At 35.7% G+C, this 20697-nt stretch overlaps 3 protein-coding genes across 5 annotated transcripts; all 3 read left to right on the top strand.

Annotated features, from left to right (window-relative positions):
* The first annotated feature begins 11 nt into the window (after positions 1 to 11).
* On the top strand, positions 12 to 8311 carry zgc:101731 (SNARE_SNAP25N and SNARE_SNAP23C domain-containing protein). The gene is made up of 8 exons (XM_046862958.1): positions 12 to 135; positions 3177 to 3254; positions 4469 to 4510; positions 4970 to 5018; positions 5635 to 5746; positions 6071 to 6208; positions 6387 to 6531; positions 7393 to 8311. Exons 2-8 carry the CDS (start codon positions 3183 to 3185, stop codon positions 7456 to 7458), a joined length of 624 nt encoding a protein of 207 aa, XP_046718914.1. The 5' UTR covers positions 12 to 135; positions 3177 to 3182; the 3' UTR covers positions 7459 to 8311.
* A 2006-nt stretch (positions 8312 to 10317) lies between these two features.
* zgc:113149 (uncharacterized protein LOC541363 homolog) lies at positions 10318 to 15399 on the top strand. Of its 3 annotated transcripts, none has more exons than XM_046862955.1 (5): positions 10318 to 10448; positions 11665 to 11861; positions 12064 to 12510; positions 12809 to 12862; positions 12990 to 15399. In XM_046862955.1, the coding sequence occupies exons 2-5, from the start codon at positions 11726 to 11728 to the stop codon at positions 13415 to 13417; spliced, it is 1065 nt and encodes a 354-aa protein (XP_046718911.1). In that variant the 5' UTR covers positions 10318 to 10448; positions 11665 to 11725; the 3' UTR covers positions 13418 to 15399. The 3 variants fall into 3 exon arrangements, with proteins under 3 accessions (XP_046718911.1, XP_046718912.1, XP_046718913.1); XM_046862956.1 differs by lacking the exon at positions 10318 to 10448 and adding an exon at positions 10455 to 10674; XM_046862957.1 differs by lacking the exon at positions 10318 to 10448 and adding an exon at positions 10695 to 11514.
* Positions 15400 to 15640: 241 nt separating this feature from the next.
* On the top strand, positions 15641 to 18271 carry zgc:171927 (uncharacterized protein LOC100124616 homolog). The gene is made up of 6 exons (XM_046862959.1): positions 15641 to 15654; positions 15999 to 16071; positions 16247 to 16342; positions 16600 to 16695; positions 16790 to 16921; positions 17926 to 18271. The coding sequence occupies exons 1-6, from the start codon at positions 15641 to 15643 to the stop codon at positions 18142 to 18144; spliced, it is 630 nt and encodes a 209-aa protein (XP_046718915.1). The 3' UTR covers positions 18145 to 18271.
* The last annotated feature ends 2426 nt before the right edge of the window (positions 18272 to 20697 follow it).

The raw sequence follows: 20697 nt of genomic DNA, 5'->3' as shown, positions 1-20697 counted from the left end.
TACCTGAGATGCAGAAAACCAAGCTGCAGATATTAAAATCAGATCGCTGAGCAAACACAGGTGTTGTAGACGCCCAGAACAGCTTTTCTGTACTGTAAAAAAAACTGTGGAAGTCAAAGAGGGTTTCCCACATAGGTAAGTCTTTGATTTCTTAAAAAAAAAAATTTATCGATGCAAAATATTTGTCTTTCTATTGTAAAGCCTTTGTATTGGCCGAGACGGTTAAATATTAGATAAGTCACAGGTGTTCTTTTTAAATATAGGTCATGTGTTCTATTTAAATACTTCCCCCTAAATAGATGCGGTTCCGCAACATCGAGATCCTACTTGGCTCCTGTGTCATGCTTGATCCTGTATGAGAGAAATGTGTTGATTTAATCGTGATCACTTTACAGAAAGTCTGTTCACGCTGTCATCTTTGTTTAATGAAAGCATTTGATTAAGCCTGGGGAACAGTCTAGCTGATAATAATGTCCTGGGGAATGGTGAACACTCAGGAATACTGTTTTGCCCTGTTCTCATGGGACGTGATGATGAAGACGACGCCTCTTGGCTGTTGGGTGTTTTACTATAACATAAGGCATAATGTGTTCATAGAATTATTATTATTATTACTACTACTAGATACATATTAGCAGAAAACACTAGTAGACTAAGTGTAGAGGTACAGAGGAAAAAAAGTTCCATCTAACCTTGTTTGAGGCTCTCAGGCTAAAGATGGTTGTAAATAAAAAGCATGAAGAAAGTTGTGCTTGCATTAATATGCACCACCCCATTCCTGTTAATCATCAGAATTAGTTCTGAGGAGTCCAGCTGGGATCTGAAATCATATAATTAGTTGAATGTCAACCTATGGGCAATTAAAGTGTCACTTGATCTCAGCATACCTGTAATGAAAGACCCTATACTTCAAACATCATCATGGCTAATGCACCAATTGTCCAGGGCACTGTTCTGAAAAAGTACCCCAAAACATTCCTTGGAGCACCATTATACCATTATTAAAAGTGGGCATAATATGGCATCTCTGGATAGAAGGGTCAGCAAAAAAAAATGCTGACCATGAATGTGACCAGGCATTAGTCAGAAAAGCAACCAAAATAAGATGATTTTATGCACAAGGCAACGGCGGTATATCATTTGTTGGAGTCTTCATTTTATTTATTTATCAGGAACAATGTAAAAGAAAACATTTGTTTAAACATTATAGATTTATTCATTCATCTGAAGTAAAGGCTTTATTCAGGTCATTGAGGATCCTATACAAGGATTACTATGCCTAAGGTGAGGTGGTCTGGCAGTCAATTGTAGAGCACTATTCACATACTCATTCACACCAAGAAGCAGTTTATCTTCTGTTCGACATGAAATTGCAACTTGGAAAAAAAAAATCCTCACTTGTAAAAGCCAAAACCAATCTCTAAATTTCAACTTAACATTAGGTAGTCTTATTAATTACTTCCACATTTACAGAATAATGTCAAATCTAGGTGGCTATGCATAACATACAAAATAAACTAAGTAGCACTTCTTTGAATTTAAATGTGTTGTACTGTATATACATAGAAATACATACATTTTTGCTTTAGATCAGTCAACATTCAGACATAGCCTGACTTTAAATCTAAAATATACTTTACTCATCAGTTGCAATTGCATATGCCTATAATGTAACATGTTTACAAACAATTTTCAATGTTCTTTTTAAATACATGTTCATGCATACATTAATTTTCCATAAAAGTATCTAATGATGGAGCTGAAAAAGCCTTTTACAGTTGTGTGCATACTTTGAATGCTTTTATATTCTCATTTTTAATGAAAGAAATACATTCTGAATTTCCTTCAATCAAACATCTACATCACTCACATATCACACTGAGAACAAAATGTCCTCCGAAATAAGTGAAGCTGGTAAAAACATGCTTTTTGTGGTTTAACTGACAAGTCATCGAAATTGCTTAATTTAATCAGAAATGTTAAATGCTTAGCTGAAATGGAAGCTTAAGTGATTTCCTCTGCTCACAGACGGGAAGGGTGTCGCCTGGTATTGTTGCCTAATGATCACATCCATCATTTTACTTTATATTGAATCATACAGTTTTGGACATCAGTTAAATCAAAACAGAAACAACTTTACATTTTTTATCGTTTGAAACAATATTTTCTAGCAAAATTTGTCACATGGGGACATTGTCAGTGGGATGTAAAGTTTATAAAGCATATTTTTGCAACCAATTTGAGAAAGCTTTATAGAGAAAAATGATTTGAATATAACTTTATTCACAAACTTCAGCTTAAATTCAAAGCATGTAAATTACTGGTGGGTAAAGCATATACAGTGGAAATAGCCATTTTAAACACCGAGTCCGCCTCCTAGCACGTTGCCTTGGTAAAAGCATAGTCTGTAATTATCAAGTAATTATACCTACATTCTGAAAAAAGCATCTCCAGCTTCTTTGTTTGTGCTCACTTATGCAATGCTGTCTAGTCGGTATATGTTTTAAACTGAATAATGTGGACTGTTTTATTTTTACATTAAATGCCCGGACGTTACACATGTTCATGTGATGGGTTTGAATTTAATAACTCATACTAATTCAAAGAACTTCCTAAATTGTGTTGAAAGCCTATTGGGTGCTATAAGGCCAATGATGTAATACCATTCCTTAAAATATAAATTAAATAATTTTCTTTGCATGCTGCTTTCTTCACTTAATTAATAGATTCAACTGTTTACATCTACAGTAAACTGACATCCTAGCAATTTGTTGCTTTATATAACCTTGGAGAGTACTTTATTTAACATATTCTCTCTTGACTTCCCTTTGGGGTTTTTTTTTTGGCTACTTAAATGAAATATTTCGACAACACTGTTTTTAAGATTATTAAAGGCTGTCGCCCTCCTTCATGCTTTTGTGGTTCTTCCAGTTTGTTGTTTACCCGGCAATTAATAAATGACAACTGCAGTGGGAGGCAGAGTCTGGCTGTTTGCAATGGAGTCAGACACTGCAGTAGGTTTAGACCTGCTGGTGACTTATTTGCTTAAGCATCGACTTTATCAACTGTTCTGTGCTCTCATCCATTGTAACAGACCAATTACACCTCCCAGTATGAGCCATGGTGAAGGTCCCTCTATGAATAACTGTGCTTTCTCTTGTGCTTACTTTCCTAAGCCTAAGATGGCTGCCGAGTGCCCCCCGAGACCTGAGGTGACGGAGCTTCACAGGAGGGTCAATCAGGTGACAGATGAGGTAATGGCAGCAGAAATTATATTAGGGAAACAATATAATAGGGAAATATTATTCACATATCTGTTTAGCTTCAGTGACATATGGTTATAAATGTCAATACATGTTCAATATAATGTATATTAATATATTAGTGTTTGTTAAACCAGTCAAATATAAATCGCATCCCCTATAACACTCCATTAAGTACAGGTTATTGACAGTCTGATCCATTCTCCTGTCCCTTCTCAGCTGAGGAAGTGACAGACAGTGTATTCACCCACAGTATCTCATAAAAATGAGGACACCCCTTTCATTTCAGCAACCATTTCATTATATCTTCTTAAGGGAAAATACTTTAGAAATTAACCTTATATATTTTAGAGTAGTCAATGTGCAGCTTGTAGAGCAATATACAGTAGATTTACTGTCCTCTAAAAATAACTCAACAGACATTAATGTCAAAATAGCTGGCAACAAATGTGAGTATACCATAAGTGATGATAGCTGTATGTTGCTTAACCATGCAAAGCCACATGTCCTATTCATCATGTTCCTGTTTTTGTCTGCTTGACAGGACCATACAATATTTGTGTATCTTGTATTGAAGCAGTTAAAATTTGCTGCTTTGAATACAATTCTATAATAACTCATGGCAAAGAACCCTTTGAGGATTTGAAAATTAGATTGTTGCTCTCCACAAACATGGCCTAGGCTATAAGAGTTACAGTACAGTGGCCAGAGTCATACAGAGGTTTTCCAAGATGAGTTCCACTTGAAACAGGTCTCACAAGGGTCAATCAAAGAAGTTGAGTCCTCGTGCTGTGCGTCAGGTGCAGAAGCTGCTTCAAAATGAAGACGCATGAGTGCTGCCAGCATTGATTTAGAGCTTGCTGAAGTGGAAGGTCCACTTGTCAGTGCTCAGACCATAAGCATGATCGTCATCCCAGAAGGAAGCCTCTTCTGAAGCTGGCTCACAAGAAAGAGTGAGACAGTTTGCTGAAGACAACCTGTCCAAGAGCATGAATGAATGAAATACTGGAACCATGTCCTGTGGTCTGATGAACTAAGATGTGCTGAACTAAGATAACCTTGTTTGACTCAGATGGTGTCCAGCATGTGTGGCGATTTGTTTGTGAGATACTGTATGTCTATGAACTGCTCCAAACTATTTTTTCAGTCTTCACTATTCATTTTGCTTTAACTTATTTTATTCCTTCTCTCCTGTCTCTTGGTAGTCACTTGAGATCACCAGAAATATGAAGCTTCTCTTAGAGGAGGTGAGGGACTAATTTATGTTCTTTCATACTTTGTCTACTGTAGCTATATGCAAAAACCTTTTTCAACTCTGTTACATGAAGCTCGGCTTACTGTATTGAGTGAGCAGAAAGTGGGGGCTATGTAAAACAGCATTTCCTTTCAGTTTGTAATCAAGGCTTATTATCATGCCTCTGAAATGCCATTTTATGTATTGAGACACATTGATATAATAGAATTGAATGGGCAATAGCTCATCATCTTTGTTTCCTAGAAAATAGCTAATTTGTAAAGGCTGTTTGGCCAAAGGACCATGCACCTGTGATGTCTTTATTAAGGCACACACATATAAATAAAATAAAAGACAAACACTGTATATAATCATATCATGTGCTTTACTACCCAGTCATAATTTACTGTTAATATCAGAAAATATACAGTATTATTTAATTTGGCTTGATGTTGATTTCTGCTTTCCACAGAGCAAAGATGCAGGAATCAGGACATTGGTCATGCTAGATGAACAAGGCGGTAATGACATTTCTAATTATTATTTCTGTTTTACATATGATTTAAGTAATCATTCAAAAATACAAAGTGTTCCAGAAGTAACAGAGCAATGACTAATTATAAAAATGATTTTAAATTTGATTTAATGTAAGTTGTTTGTTTTGATTTCAGATTATATGGCTATACAATCAGCTCCACAAACATTGTCATTCTTGTACATGAAAATGTATTTTGTGTAATTTTGTGTTACAGTTTTGTGTAATTAAAAACTTAACAAAAGTCATTTTATTCTAAGAAAATTAAGAAAAACTCACATGCTAAAATTAATGCATGTAGGACTGTGTGCAATATTCTAATAATTCTGAAGGTCAAAACTCATAAAGTTTCAGTTTGCAAACAGAAAATGGGAGTCAGGTTACATTTTGGTTGTTATTGCTTATGTCTGTTCTTGCAGTGTTAACAAAGCTTTTTTCCAATTTTAAATATGGAGTTCTTTTGGGACTCTGAACAAATTCAGAAATACTCACATATAGAAATGTAAATGTTCTTATACAGTCATTTAAATCACTCCGATTCAAATAACTTGCTGTCTGTATCATAATCAGTCTAAGATAAAGAGCAAATCTCTGTATTCCAGAGCAACTGGAGCGGATTGAAGAGGGACTAGACCAGATCAGTCAGGACATGAGAGAAGCTGAGAAAAATCTCACAGACCTTGGCAAATGTTGTGGCCTGTGCTCATGCGATAAGTATGTGCTCTTGGGAGGGGTCTTATATTCAGATGCATTTCTGTTTAAGATATATTTATTTAGGAATATTTTACCCCCATCTCTGTGTGGAAGAGAGAATTTACCCCTGTCATATCCAATAGGTTCAAATTATTTTTTGCCACTATTGATTAATAAAATGTAAATAAAAGGTTCAGATATATAAAACACAATATAAAAAGTCATCAATAAACATAAGTAAACATTAGAATCTATACAATAAACTGTATATCTATACAACCTATAACAATGAGTGTATGTGTACAATTGACACAGTATGGATCACTGTATTTCAACTATTTCAAGGCTGAAGAAATTTGAAGCAAGTGAGGCTTATAAGAAGGTGTGGGGTAATAATCAAGATGGTGTGGTATCTAATCAGCCTTCATCACGCATTGTGGATGAACGAGAAAAAATGACAATGAGTGGTGGATACATCCGAAGGTTCTTAAATATTATTTTACACTAAACATCAAATTTTATACAATTAGCTGTAATGAATGTTAGATTAGCCATCAGTGATTTGATTTGGTGTGTGTGTGTGTGTGTGTGTGTGTGTATATATGTGTGTGTGTGTGTGTGTGTGTGTGTGTGTGTGTGTGTGTGTGTGTGTGTGCACCAGAGTAACAAATGATGCTCGGGAGGATGAGATGGAGGAGAACTTGTCCCATGTGGGCAGCATCCTTGGAAATTTGAGAAGCATGGCACTTGACATGGGCAATGAAATTGATACTCAGAACGTGCAGACTGATCGCATACAGTCTAAGGTCTGTGTTTTGCTTTACTATATTATACATAGAGTTCCCTCCTGGACAGGCAAGGCCAATTTGTTTGTTTCTGAACACATATGTGTTTGGGATCAAAATGAAAGTAAATGAGACAATGGATTTCTGCTTTCGTTCATCTTTTATTTAGACATGTTAACAACTTGTGGTGTCTTTTGGTGGCAGACTATACAATTTATTAGGTGAGAAAAAGTATTGGAATAGCATCTGTAATGCTGTATAAAGTCTTGCTAAAATGGTGGACTGTGATACTTTGGTGGACATAATGTTGGTGATGTCACTCTAAGCTCTCACAATATTTCTGTTTTTCGACTGCTGTTCTTTTAGCCAATCTGCTCAGTGTCTCATTCTTGGTATACCACTGTTGTCTTTATTTTTCAGGACATGATTTTCTCCTATAGACATCTTTAGTCTCCATACTTTTTTATCCTGTATAACCATGAATGTAGTCTTCACAGGTGAAACCCAAAGCTGAAATTAAAATAAGACATATGGAGCTAATAATTGTGTAAATGAGTCTGACAGGGGCCACATGGGCATCAAGAAACACTAGTCAGTACCTTGTTCTAGTATTTTGATCACATGAAAACCAAAGGGAGTCATATTTTATGTTTAACTATTTGATATCAATATTAGGAAGTAAAAACTAAAATTCAATCTATCATTTTATATTCATATTTTGATTTGAAAACTATATATATATATTATATAAATATATATATAAAACAACAACAACAACAACATATTGGCCTTGCCATTCCAAAGATTTCAAAGGGGACTGTCTCTTTAATGTGTTCAAACAAGTAAAATTAAGTAGATTACAATCTTTACATTATTTTACAGGCTATTGCCAATGTTTCTCGCATCAGTGAGGCCAATCAGAGGGCTAACAAGCTAATAGCAAGGTAAACAAAGAAGAGCGGCGAAGACCTTTTGTTTACATTATTTTGTCATATTATAGTTTTAAATGGATTAAGTTTTTTGTTTGTTTGCTTTTTTATTTAATTTTGTATTAATTTTTTTTTTTTACATCTGTGTTAAATTTTAATGAAAAAAAAACATGAATGAAGGTCTTTTTTTTAGTTCATGACTGTCTACAACTTCAAATTTCAAATATCACTGCTGTATTTCATTTTATTACATATTTAAATTTTTTTTAAGAAGAGCAACCTTTTAGCAGCTTTTGGTGTGTGAAAAAAGTGTGTATTGTGGTTTGTTTTTCCAAAATGGTTTGGAGGAAATTTCAATTTCAAGCAAAAAGATGATCAACTGAAAAGCAGGTTATTGTGTGATTGCATTTTTTTACATGCAAGGACATGATGTGCAAGGATTAGATTTAAACATTTAAATGCAAAGCCAAAATGTCAACAGTCAGATAAGCCAGAATAAAAATAAAACTGATGACTATAAAAAAAAGAGCTGGTTTGTGAAAAGCATTGGAAAGCAGAGTTTTTAGTTGCCATAAGCAGTATACCAGTTATAAATACCTGTTTAGACCTTTTTATCTGTTCTGCTCACTGATTCTAAATAAATATCCAATGACATGCTTTCTTATTTTATAACAATGAAAAATGTTATAACTAGGATTCAAACAAATGAATGAAGTACTGATTTTGTACTTCCTTAAGTGACTTTTCATTCAAAATGTTCATTTTAAAAAAAAGAAAGAAAAAGTGTGTAAGAAAAATAAACCCTTGTTTTTTTCTGTTTTTAGTTTATTATTTATTTTTTTTGTTGGTTAGATTTTTTTTAAAGAAAAACGTCATATTTTAATACAATAAATATTGATTTCACTGTGATTTGGTCTTTTTCATTAATTCAATATTGTGGCACACACTTTGCGCTCATTAGCGCCATCTGCTGGAGAACAAGCGGGACTGCGAAACTGTCCAATGACAGGATTCAAAATGGAGGCTTCATTATCCTAGAGAAAATAAGGATGATTGAAGGGACCTACAAAGTCAAACATTAACATGTTAGTTCAATTTAATTTAGTTGTATTTGTATGAAATTTTAATTTATATGTTAGTGCTTATAAGTTTATCCCTAATGTGTGAGCCAGTGGAGACAGTAGCTAATAAAATCTCCTTGAGCTCGTATGAGGAAGAGAGAGACTCAAAGGGGAACCCATCTTTATCTGGGTGACACCAAATCTCCATTTATTATAGTTTTATTAATTTTTAAGGTGTGCTTTTTAGTGAACTGTTCACTTATGGGAGCTTAAATGTAAAACTGTTCATGCCAGTAGTAGTCTTAAACCATTGTAGCAGATTGTTTATATAATTACAGTCCAAATTCATCCTCATAGTTCTTGAGTTGCTGCTCATGGATCATTAGGCTGTTTATGAGGAACCATCGGGATGGATTAGACAGATACAGCAAAATCTTAACCCACCAGTTACTGTTTATATATAATCGTCAAAGGAATCTGACTTGAGGCCATTATAGTCAGCACTGCAGGCACCTTTAGCTTAAAATACATGTTGTTCTGTTCGAAAACTGCTGCTTTAACCTATCAATTGCGAGTTTGTGAGACACTGAGGCCATTTAGCAGGTGTCCAATAAAGTCGCATTTTTACATCCTTTGATAGGATGGTCAGAGGACACACTAGTTAGAGCTTGCAAATGGCATCTGTAGCAAATTGCACAAAATCTAACTTTTTTTTATTGCAAAATGGTTGACAAAGGAGAAGAAATCACAGACTCGGTCACAGATATGCTTACAAGGATATTTTACAGGATTCACTTTTCAAGAAAAAGGTGGAGATTGTGAGGTAAGGTCAGCCGAAAGAGTTGGTAAGCATTTTCATGAACAATTTATACTTTTGCATTGTGTTTGCCTTAGAATCCACATTAGAAATACACTATTTGCCCTAATTTCAAGTTCCCAGGAAAACCACAATGCATGGAAAAAATGTACATAAATACACAGAAAATCCCAGGGGCATTTTATGAGGTTAATATTGATGCTTCTGCTAGAGATGATGTATGTGGGAGGTGCAGCTGGTGACTTGTTGACTTGTGTTCATTGTGTTTCTTGCTTCAGTAATGATATTCATTTTGATGGCATAAAATACCTAGATAAGAACGATCTGTTATACTGTTTTTTTGTTTAAAATATTGATTGTTTCTTTAGCCATAGCATCATAATGTTGGTATTAAGAGGTGGATGGATTCAGGCGGGACAGCACTGAAGGCCTATGTGGGAAATATCTATGAATATAGCACTTATGCAGATTTGCATCATTATAGATTAGTAAGGGCGATCACTGTTTTGACGTCATGTCTTAAGACTGAGCTTCTTACATTTCATTAACTACAGCAGTTCGCATTATGACGTCACTCTTTTGTGTCCGACTTCAATTTGATTGGCTCAGAGACAAAGCGTCATTTTACTGCAGCCAATCCAAATGCAAATGTGATTAAGTGTTTGACTAATGTCTGAATATCTAAATCAAAAATGACGCTCGCACTGATTCTGCATGATGGTGGGCGGTGGATTCAGTTACAGTTTTCATTATGTATATAATAACTAAAGCATACAATATGTATAATATAAATATTGTACGTTCGTGTCCGTGGAAAAATTCCGTAAAACTGGTTCGTGGTGCAAAAAAAAAAAAAGTGGGCTGTGGAGCAGAGCGCCGCGCGTTAACGTGCGGGAAGAAAACAGCGCATTTCGCTGTGTACGCAACGCCGCACGGGGGCGCGCTTCGGCACGCGAACGAGTGCGCGCTGCGCGAAAGGAAAGAAAGAAAGGGGGGGGATGACGTAGCTAACAGCGTGTGCGCGCCCGACACGGGGAGGGGGGAAGCTGGTCTACGAAGTTTTCGGAGAGATGTACTCGATGGCGCTTTCGTCGATTTGCTGACTATTACTGCAACCATAAAGTGTTTCGTGTGGGTAAAGTTTATTGTGCTACGTTTACAAAGGGTTACAATAAGACAAAAAGACCTTGACGCAAAAAAAGAGCATCCGTCAATGCGTGCACAGGGAAGAGAAAGGGGAAAAAAGCGTACGTTTGCTAGCAGACGGCTAGCTAGCTAATCAACAGATAAAGTTGCTAGCATAGTTGGTGGATCTGATAGCAGTAGCCGGATTGTTGGACACCGTTAAGACACCATGGTATATTATTATCATTAATACCCGTTTGATAAGTGAGTAGGTCTGAAATATTATCTAGTATTATCTAAATGCAGAGATGCCGGAGTGTTGATGGCGTTTGTCTGGGTCTCGAAGCTTTTCTTTCGCAGCCTGCAGCACCGCTAGCTGACACACATACACACAACCACACGTTGACACACACATACACACAACAAAGAAACTGGAAGCACCAGGGAGGCGGTGTGTGTGTGTGTGTGTGTGTGTGTGTGAGAGAGAGTGTCTTGGTGATTACAAGAGCAACTCAGAACATTTAAAGCAAAACGAGCCAGTAAAAGTCGGATCCCACTGCATAATCCCCTCCTTCCTTCCTGAACCTCATCCATCTTTCTGAGGACTGGAATCTGCTTTCTCAAAAACAAATAATGGCCAAAGCTTCCTACCTGCCATCCATATACCACCTCTTTTTGCCTTTACTTTGCTAACAGTGCATTAAAAAAATGCCCTGATCCAGTTTTCATCACATTTTTGAGTCCTGTTCCCCATCAGGCTTTAGATGCACCTTTCACAATATATCTTAGTTTGTTGATATGAGTCTAATCAAAATGATGACACCCTAGAAAGCAAATGAAAGTTGTAGTCTCATCCATTTGAGTTATATTCTGTTTTGTTTGGCTGGCCTGTAATCATCTTTCTTTGTGTTTATATTGAGATGGATTTAGCTAATGGATTGTATGTAAAGAAAAAATGTTGTAATTGTATAATTATTTGAATGTCCTGATCCATTATTAAACATCTGGGCTGATGCTGATGAAGATACATGAGCACAACATACAATGTAATATCAGATTAGTATAGTTATAAGTAAGTACACAGAATTTTGATATCAGATTTATATTATATGCTCCATATCTAGGAAATATGTTTGTTGTGTCTTTATTCTGTCTTATTTTATATATACTTATCAGGTTTCCCTCTTATAGACATTATATAAAGAAAATGTTTTTCTTGTAGGTGTCAGGCTGTTTGGTGAATAAGAGACTTGATGTTCAGAGGCTAAGTGGAGTCAAGAAGGATGTCTAGAGGTCCCTTTTCATCTACTGAATCAGCAGTTGTATCAGCACACTTCAAGAAAAGGAAGTCTCGTTTCACATTTTCGGAGATTCAGCTTTTGCTGACTGAGGTGAAGAAAAATCGCCACATATTGGTTGGTTAGTATGATTATTTACATTACATTGTGTGTTGTATTCTTTATACAAGGATGTGACAAATAAAACCTTGAATTAAGTAATTTTCAAACCCAGAGAAGCGGTCCAGGAATTTACGTGTTACTTTATGCATTTCAACATTTTCAATGTACCATGTATATTTATTAAACATTATAATGTGGATAACATATAGCCTCTCAAACAGGTAAATTCAACCAGGGGGTTTCGAGTAACACTAAGAAGAGAACATGGGCTGCTCTTGCAGCTCGCATTAATGAGATCAGTGAGTGCCACAGAGAGGTCATTGAGATTGTGAAGAAGTGGTCTGATCTTAAGTGTGACACCAAGCGAAAAGTGGCAGCAATGAGAGCTTCTGGCTTCTCTGCTTCTCGAATATCCGATGACCTTTCTCCTGTCGAGAGAATGGTGCACCAGATCCTCCAGCTTGGACCTGGGGAGATATTCCCACTGGCAGACAGCATTGCAGATGATGATGAGGATGAGGATGACAACCAAAGTGTCTCTGGGATGCCATTGTTCAACCCTGGTATGACAAACGGCAGGCTGCCCATCAAGACACGGGGCATGCCAAACCACTCTGGGGTGAGCAGCAAAAGAGAGACAGATCTTCCCATGGATATACCATACAATTGTGAGTGTTTCCTTAAATATGTCTCAGAACGGGTGCAGAATTGATCAGTGATGGCATTAAATGTTATTTATTTTAAACTTATTTTACATTGACGTGCAATATCAAACACCACGTGGTAAATCTGGGGGACAGAAACCCAGTCAGAGCATGTTGTCAAATTTGCAAAATACAGAATTTCGTATTTCAGGTTGTGTCCAAAAGACAAGGCATTACTATACAGGACCTACACTGTTACACTTTTATATGTTGAGGATTAAAAATTATTGAACGAGGTATGTCCTGTTTATGTCTGGTCTAGATGAATCTGCAGTGCCTCTTACTGATCTCGAGTATGAACCATCAGGCACCGAAGGTAATATATATGTATTTTTTATAACGGTAGCATTGTGCTTTGTTTGTTTTTTTATTATTTGGCATTATTTATTCATTATGTTCAGCATGTTGATTTCTTGTATAACATGCTTATTGTTGTGTATCAGACCAGGGTCTACGAGAAACAGACACATCTGATCCAAACAAAATTCTCCCTGACCCTGACCCTGCTAACATGGACCAGATCAGAAACGAAACTCAACCTACAGCATTAAGCAATAGTACAGCTCATGCAGGAAGCTCTTCTCATTCAGCTGTTTGTCATCTACCATCGCAAGGCACAGGCAGTCTGCAGGAGCACCTCGCCAAGAGCGCCTCCCTCAGCCTGCAGGAGCAACAGGACACCACACTGCTAATAGGGGCGTTGTCACGTTCACTGGAATCAGTGGCCGAGTCGGTGCAGCAGCTGGTGCATACACAGCAAACATTTGCACGAGACACTTTGCGTCTGCAGAGAGATACGCTGCACATGCTGCGTGACTTTTCCTCTAGTGCACTGGCATTGATGCAGGACAAATCCAACGGCCATCCATAGCACCATCATGTAAATGCAGTCTACACTAGTGATGGGCATTTTGAGTGAACTTGTGGTGGAGTACTAAAACCTATTTAAAGTTTAATCAATTAATTCATCTTAAACATAAACAAGATCATTTTGCGTGAAACTAAAACCACAGCCTACTGAATACATTCAAATGCACTCGGACATTGTTTTAGTTTTATACTACCACATTTGTAGTATCGCCAGGCTGTGCGTTATATTGCAAAAAGCTTGCAAATTATTTTTGTTTTGTGATGATTATAAGAATGATTACCGATATGGTTTTATTTATTTGCCCACAGTAATGTTTTCTTGTCACCGTTTCTGTCAAATAATACTCACCGTCTTCAAGTCTATAAAACACTCCTGTGGTAGGCATTTTAAAAAGTCCATTGTTATGATGTTTTACCTTATTTTCCATTTATTCGATTTTTTAAATTTTATTTCCCAGGGACACTTAACCAAAAATGAATTTGGCAGATAAATGTTTTGTATGCTAAAAGAATAAACTGGTAAATCTATTTTAATTTAAGCACATTTGAGACAATAGGCAACAAAATGTTAAGTACTGTAATTGATTTATTATGTAGATAGCAGTAAGTTTGTTTATCTGGAGTGCTCAGGTTGTGGTAATTTAAACGTGACTGTATAAATCGTAGCAATTTGAATGTTTCCCCCCCAAAGTCTTTGTGACTGCTCTACTATAGTAGTAAAATGCTTAGCTTGGTGAAACTCTTTTTGCTAGTACTAACGTGGAAGTTACATGGATATTGTCTCACAAAGTGGTAGGTAATTTTGTTTCTTAAAGTCTAATTTTCCTAACATCTGACAAATTTTGGAATTCCCTATTTCCAGAAAGAAGAAAACATTGCTGTGCTTGGCTTTAACACCAGTGCAGCAGGCCCACAAATGCTCTCTCACTTGTCTGCCTCATGGAACTACTTTTTTTTTTAAATGACAGCATATTTTTTGGGTGCTGCACTGGTGATGAAGCTGAGCATGACGATGCTTTCATTTACAATTTTTACATTTAATATTGTACCAGGCAAACGAAAATGAATTGCATTTTGTAAAATTAAATTTGTGAATTAGTTACACAATGACTTTATAATTAGCGCCCATCACTAGTCAAAGTCTTTAAGCTATAGGATGCCCTATGGAGAGCAAGGAGGGGCTGTTGAACTACGGAACAGTACAGTTAAATGCCTCAGGAGTATGTAATAGTCCACTACAGCATTCAGCTGCCTCTTTCTTAGTGTTTCTAATGATCACAGGACTCCTACATGCACTAACACTGTTTACTCTGTGCAGGACCCTTTTCAAATAAGTGCCCACTTTTCCAAAAAAACAGTATTGATGGAGTAACCTGAAGACACATGGAACAGCTGAAAAGTAGCATTAGGACAGCAAACTGTTTCTCATATCCGAGATCTCTCTCTGTTTAAAAGAATTAACTGTTTGGGCCAGAGATAAGACACACTTACTCTAAATCGACAACGCATTATTTAATAATGCAATGTAAGTAAACTAATTAAAAAACTCTGTAATAGAGTCTAATATGAGTCTGTAATAAAATCAGTCTATCAGAAATGCACAGGTGTTTTAGACACTATTGTTCTTATTGTCTTGATTGGGTTTTTAATTGTTTTTTTCAAACTATGTGACAGTTTTTTAATGTTATCACCAAATTGTTGCAATTTAGATGTGATCTGAATCCCTAGACGTTGTGTGGGGCACATTTTTAGTACATTTGAAGGTTTTATAACCTTTAACTACTTTTAAAGTGGTTACTTTTTTATTTCAAAGTTTCTTCTTTGTAATCACATGTGCCATAGGATATTTAATTCTGAAAAGTGCTCAATACCTTCAATACAGCTTCCACTGATTTCTTGTTGGCTGCTCTTCCAATAGTATAAACACTGTTAAATGTTGTCTGTAAAAACTACTGTAAAAATGTGAATAAACCAGAAAAATCATGCTGTTTCTTTGCCTTTGTAAATTACTGGTACTTTTCAAACCGGCTGCTATGATGCTTGAAGACGTAGGTAGTGACCACTTTGTAATTTGATGAGAGGCTTTAATAAATAATGGAGCTTTTTCTAGGATCTCCATAACCGATGTTCCTGTTTGCTCTTTGAAAGACAGACACAACGCTGTGTTGCGAAAACCAAAAAATTGCTCCTGCTTTTTGGAACAGTGCCATTATTTGGTGTAAACATGAATCCTGAATAGTAAGTATATCCTATCTTTAATTTGATCCAGGTGTTTTTTTGTTTTCTTCTATTGTGATTAAAATGAGTAAGGAGTTTTGTGTTGCTAAAAGGAAACAAGGAATCCAGATCTGCTTCATTGTGTGATTGTAATTCCTTGTTATTCTAACATTAATGTTCACCTTGTAGGGTAGAAATGTTTTTGAAGAAGAATTTATTGTATAATTCATGAGCAAAATTGATCTACATGGTGCAGAGGTAGTTGTCTGAAATGAGCAAACATTGCATGTTCTTGGTTTGTTAGCATAAAGAAAACAATTATAAGATGGAGAAAGACTTCTGTATTTATTATGCTTTTCTTTTAGTGACTACCTTTTCAAGCTGCTGTTGATTGGAGACTCTGGTGTGGGGAAGTCATGTCTGCTGTTGCGTTTTGCTGTAAGTCAAAAAGTCAATAAACACTGAAACACGATATTAGACTACTCTGGACGTCAGGTTTCATGCTGAAATATTAGACTGTCTGAAATAAATTTTAAATGTATTTGTTGCATGTGGGTTAATTATTTTCTTTTACTGATTATGGCTTAATGTTGATGCATGCTAATACCAACAGGATGATACCTACACTGAAAGCTACATCAGCACGATAGGGGTTGACTTCAAAATCAGGACTATTGAAATGGACAGCAAGATAGTTAAACTGCAAATTGTAAGTAAAGAATTGATTATACTGCAATTTTTAAATGCATTATTTTTATCAGAATGTTTTGATCTTAAATTCTTCACTGGGTCTGTACATTTTGGAATTAACATCACATTTGCCAGGTTTCATTCAATTCTGTGGAATTCATGAGATTCCACATTTGTATGCCACATTCATAATCAGTAACTGAATTTTCTGTAATCTGTCGGTAATCAGTCGAGATGCCTGTATTGATTATGTTTATTGATTGATTATTGTTACAGTGGGATACAGCTGGTCAGGAGAGATTTCGCACGATTACCTCCAGCTATTACAGAGGTGCACATGGGATTATCATTGTATATGATGTTACTGACCAGGTAAAAAAAAAAACAAAAAAATAATATAGTAATAGCAAAACGTGACTTTTTAAAATGAGATTTTCTGAGTTTTTTTTATTCTTTGTAAATGTAGGAGTCTTTCAACAATGTAAAGCAATGGCTGGAGGAGATTGATCGCTATGCATGTGAAAATGTTTCGAAGCTGCTGGTGGGAAACAAAAGTGATTTAACTTCAAAAAAGGTGGTGGACTTCACAACAGCAAAGGTACCTGCACAAGCGACCTTTTAAAAGTCAGTTTAAGTATTTGTAGCCAATATTGGAGACATCTTCAGGTTTTTATACCTACAACAGTACAGTATATTAACACCTGACCATCACACCCATATGTGCTTTTTAGGAATTTAATTCCAAATGTAGTAGTTGTTTACTGTTATAATAACCTCTTTTCTAATAGAAAGGCTGCTAGATTTTGGAGTAGGGCTGTGGGATTTATGGGTTCATTTATTCACAAGAGCATTGGTGAGGTCAGACACTGTTATCATGTGAGGAGGTCTGGGATACAGTTGGTGTTCCAGTCAAAAAGGTGATCAAAAATGGCTCTGTACAGGAATATGTAAAAGTTCTTTCACTTTATAGAGTTTGCTTTGTGCATGGGGCAGTGCTGTGTTGGAAAATGTTTGGGCCTTTAAGCTCCAATGAAAGGAAACGTAATATAACAGCATACAAAGACATTCTTAAACATTGTGTGCTTCCATCTTTTCGGAAATAGTTTGGGGAATGTCCTCCTGTAAATGTGATGGTCATGTACTGTATTTTGCATATATTCTTAACAAAAAAAAATGATGTTATGTATGTTTCTAGGATTTTAGTAATATTTCCTCCTGGACAAATACCACTTATTAACTTCAGGATCATTCCAAAATGTTATATACTTAATGAGTTTTATATTCATCCAAGTGTTGTATAATGGTGTTAAAAAAAAATGAAGGAATGAAAATATTATATTTCTTTATGTTTAACACTTTTTGGGGAGAAATTGGCAGAGGCATTAGAGAAATCATTGCTTTTTAAGTTGGAATAACTCTATGCTGACCTAAATGATACAAACAATAAAAATAATAATAGCAAAATGGCATAAACACTAATGTAAAAATGACTGTATTGGTAGGTTTTACAGCATGTTACTTTCCTTTGTCCCAGAATTTATTACACAAAGAGCTACACCTATTGCATTTAACTGTTAATACTGTTGGTACAACCTTTTTCAGGAATTTGCTGAGACACTTAAAATCCCATTCCTTGAGACAAGTGCAAAGAACGCAAGTAATGTGGAGAAGGCATTTTTAACGATGGCCTCTGAAATCCAGAAGCGAGTCGTGGAAGACAACGTACAGAATGAGACAGTCAAAGTGGGAAAAATCAATAGCGCTCCTTTGTGGCATGGAGCTCAGAAACCAACAGCAGAGGAAGTCAACACCTGCTGTTAGTGCTAACAGACTTAACATGGAGTATGTTCAAGGGCTTTGCATATTTAAAAAGAATATTTTTTGGACTAATTGGATTTCACAGTTTATGCTGATTGATGTTGATTTATGAATGAATATACTGTAAAACCCTTTACTTTGTTGAATATTGTTTTAAATGTACTAAGTGTAGGATTAAATAAGTTAGGAACAATGTCAATGATACATTGTAGAAACTGACATTAGTTACATGTAGTAATTATTAATGTTAGTCTGGAAACAGACTATTGTAATGGATTTGAACAGTTTAATATACTGTACATTTATCCCATCACTTCACATCCCTGTAACATCTCAAACTGACAGGATCCATCAGCAGGTCAAGATTTTTATTTCTCATTCTCATACATTTCCTGCTATTTTTACTGTAGTCATTGAATAATGAATTCAATGTGTAATTCTGTAAATATGTTTTCAGGTCTTTGCGGATAAACAGGAAATTGTGTTTTTTCTTTTAATTTTGATAGTTTTGGGGGGTTTTAATTAATTAATCATTAATCAGAAATCAGACCAAACTAAAACATTAAGAAAGAACAAGATGCAGCTCTGATGTGGGCCATGTACAATTCAACTAGATTATAAATGAAAATATCCCACATGTGGGACCTTAAATCTTGACTAAAAATATATATAATTGCCTTAGAGCAATGTACTTTTTATACAAAGTATTCTAATATTTAAATGATCAATACAGACATTTATTTTAAGCCTAGCTCCAAAGGCAAGCAAATAAATAATGAAAGAGGTTCAAAGGTGATTTGTTCAGATTTTTTTCCTTTTCTGGCGGAACCTTGTTTTTTTTTATTATTATTATGATGAACAAACACATGAAGCTTATTTTTCTTTCTTGTGTGTGTAGTTCTGTCTTGCTTTTTAAAGTTAATAAATGCAAAGAAAATTGCTAATTTTACTGATGCTGAGAAATCTAGTGCATTGTGGTGATTTAATAATGAGTGAAAATCATTAGCATATTCAAAAAAAATTATATCCTTTGATTGTCTTTCATAACAATAACTGGCAAATGTTACCCCTTCTGATTTTGTGAGTTTAAAAAAGAAATAAAGAGTTTAGAATTTATATGGTAGGTTTATTTGAACAGAGAGAGAGAGAGAGAGAGAGATAATATATATATATTTTTAAAAAATAGGTTATAAAATAATTTGTATTTGATCAAGTGAAATAAGTATTTGATCCTGTACCGACTCCCACAGACCCAAATTAGTCCTGTTCTTTCAGGAAAGTGCTCTCAATAAAAACTCATTATGTGAATAAAAGACACCAGTCACAGAATCACCCTCTTCCATTCAAAACTCTTCACCACCATGGGAAATACCAAAGGAATATCAAAAAGCTGTCAGGTTAACAAAGTTGTTGACCTGCACAAGCCTGGATTGGGCTACAAGACCATCAGATTGTTGCCTTGGCCGTATGTTTTGAGTCATTGTCATGTTGGAAGACGATTCACGACCCATCTACAGTGTTCTGGCCTAGGCCGGAAGGTTCTCATCCAAGATTCTGCAGTGCATGGCTTCGTTCATGTGATGAAGTCTTAGCAGAGAAACAACCCCGAAGCAGAATGTTTCCTCCCCCATGTTTGACAGTGAGGATTGTGTTCTCGGGGTCATATTCAACATTTCTCTGCCTCCAAACATGGCGAGTCGAGTTGATGCCAAAGATCTCATCTGACCACATCACATTCTTCCAAGCCTTCTCTGAATCATTCAGGTGTTAACTGACAAACTTCAGACTGGCCTGTTTATGTGCAAAGCAGAAGGACCTTGGTGCATTACTAATGGTTTTCTTGGTGATTGTGGTCCCGGTTCCCTTGAGATCATTAACAAGTTCCTCCCATGTAATTATGGGCTGATCCCTTATCTTTCTCAGAATCATCATTACTCCATGAGGTGAGATTTTTGCATGGAGCTCCAGAGGGAGGGTGATTGACTTAAATTATATTTCTTCCATTCTCGAATAATCGTACCAACAGTGGTCTCTTTCTCACCAAGCTTCTTGCTGATGGTCTTGTAGCCCATTCCAGCCTTGTGCAGGTCTACAATATTGTCCCTGACATCCTTTAACAGCTCTTTGGTATTTCCCATGGTGGCGGAGAGGTTTAAATGGAAAAGGTTGATTGTGTGACTGGTGTTTTTTATACATATAACTAGTTGACATTAGGAGTACTATTTTAAAGGGACAGGACTAATTTGGGTCTGTGGGAGTCAGAATTCATGCTAATTTGGTACGGGATAAATTAATTATTTCATTTGATCAAATATAAATTCATTTATAACCTTTCTTTAATGTTTTTAAATGTATTTTTTATATATCTCTTGTAATAAACCTACCATAAAATTTCTAGACTGTAAATTTGTTTGTAAGTGGATTTTATTTGCAAATTGTCCCACCTCCTAAAATTGACTTTTTCATTTGAAATTTGGTCACTGTGCGTTTGTGAAAGTGAAAATGCAAATGGTAGAGCAAGATTTGCAGTTGCATTTGGATTATGGCACAATTTAT

Source organism: Silurus meridionalis, chromosome 12, assembly GCF_014805685.1.
Source record: "Silurus meridionalis isolate SWU-2019-XX chromosome 12, ASM1480568v1, whole genome shotgun sequence".
Taxonomy (NCBI): Eukaryota; Metazoa; Chordata; class Actinopteri; order Siluriformes; family Siluridae; genus Silurus; species Silurus meridionalis.
The sequence above is the reverse complement of the archived record's forward strand: the minus strand, read 5'-3'. Positions and strand labels throughout refer to the sequence as shown.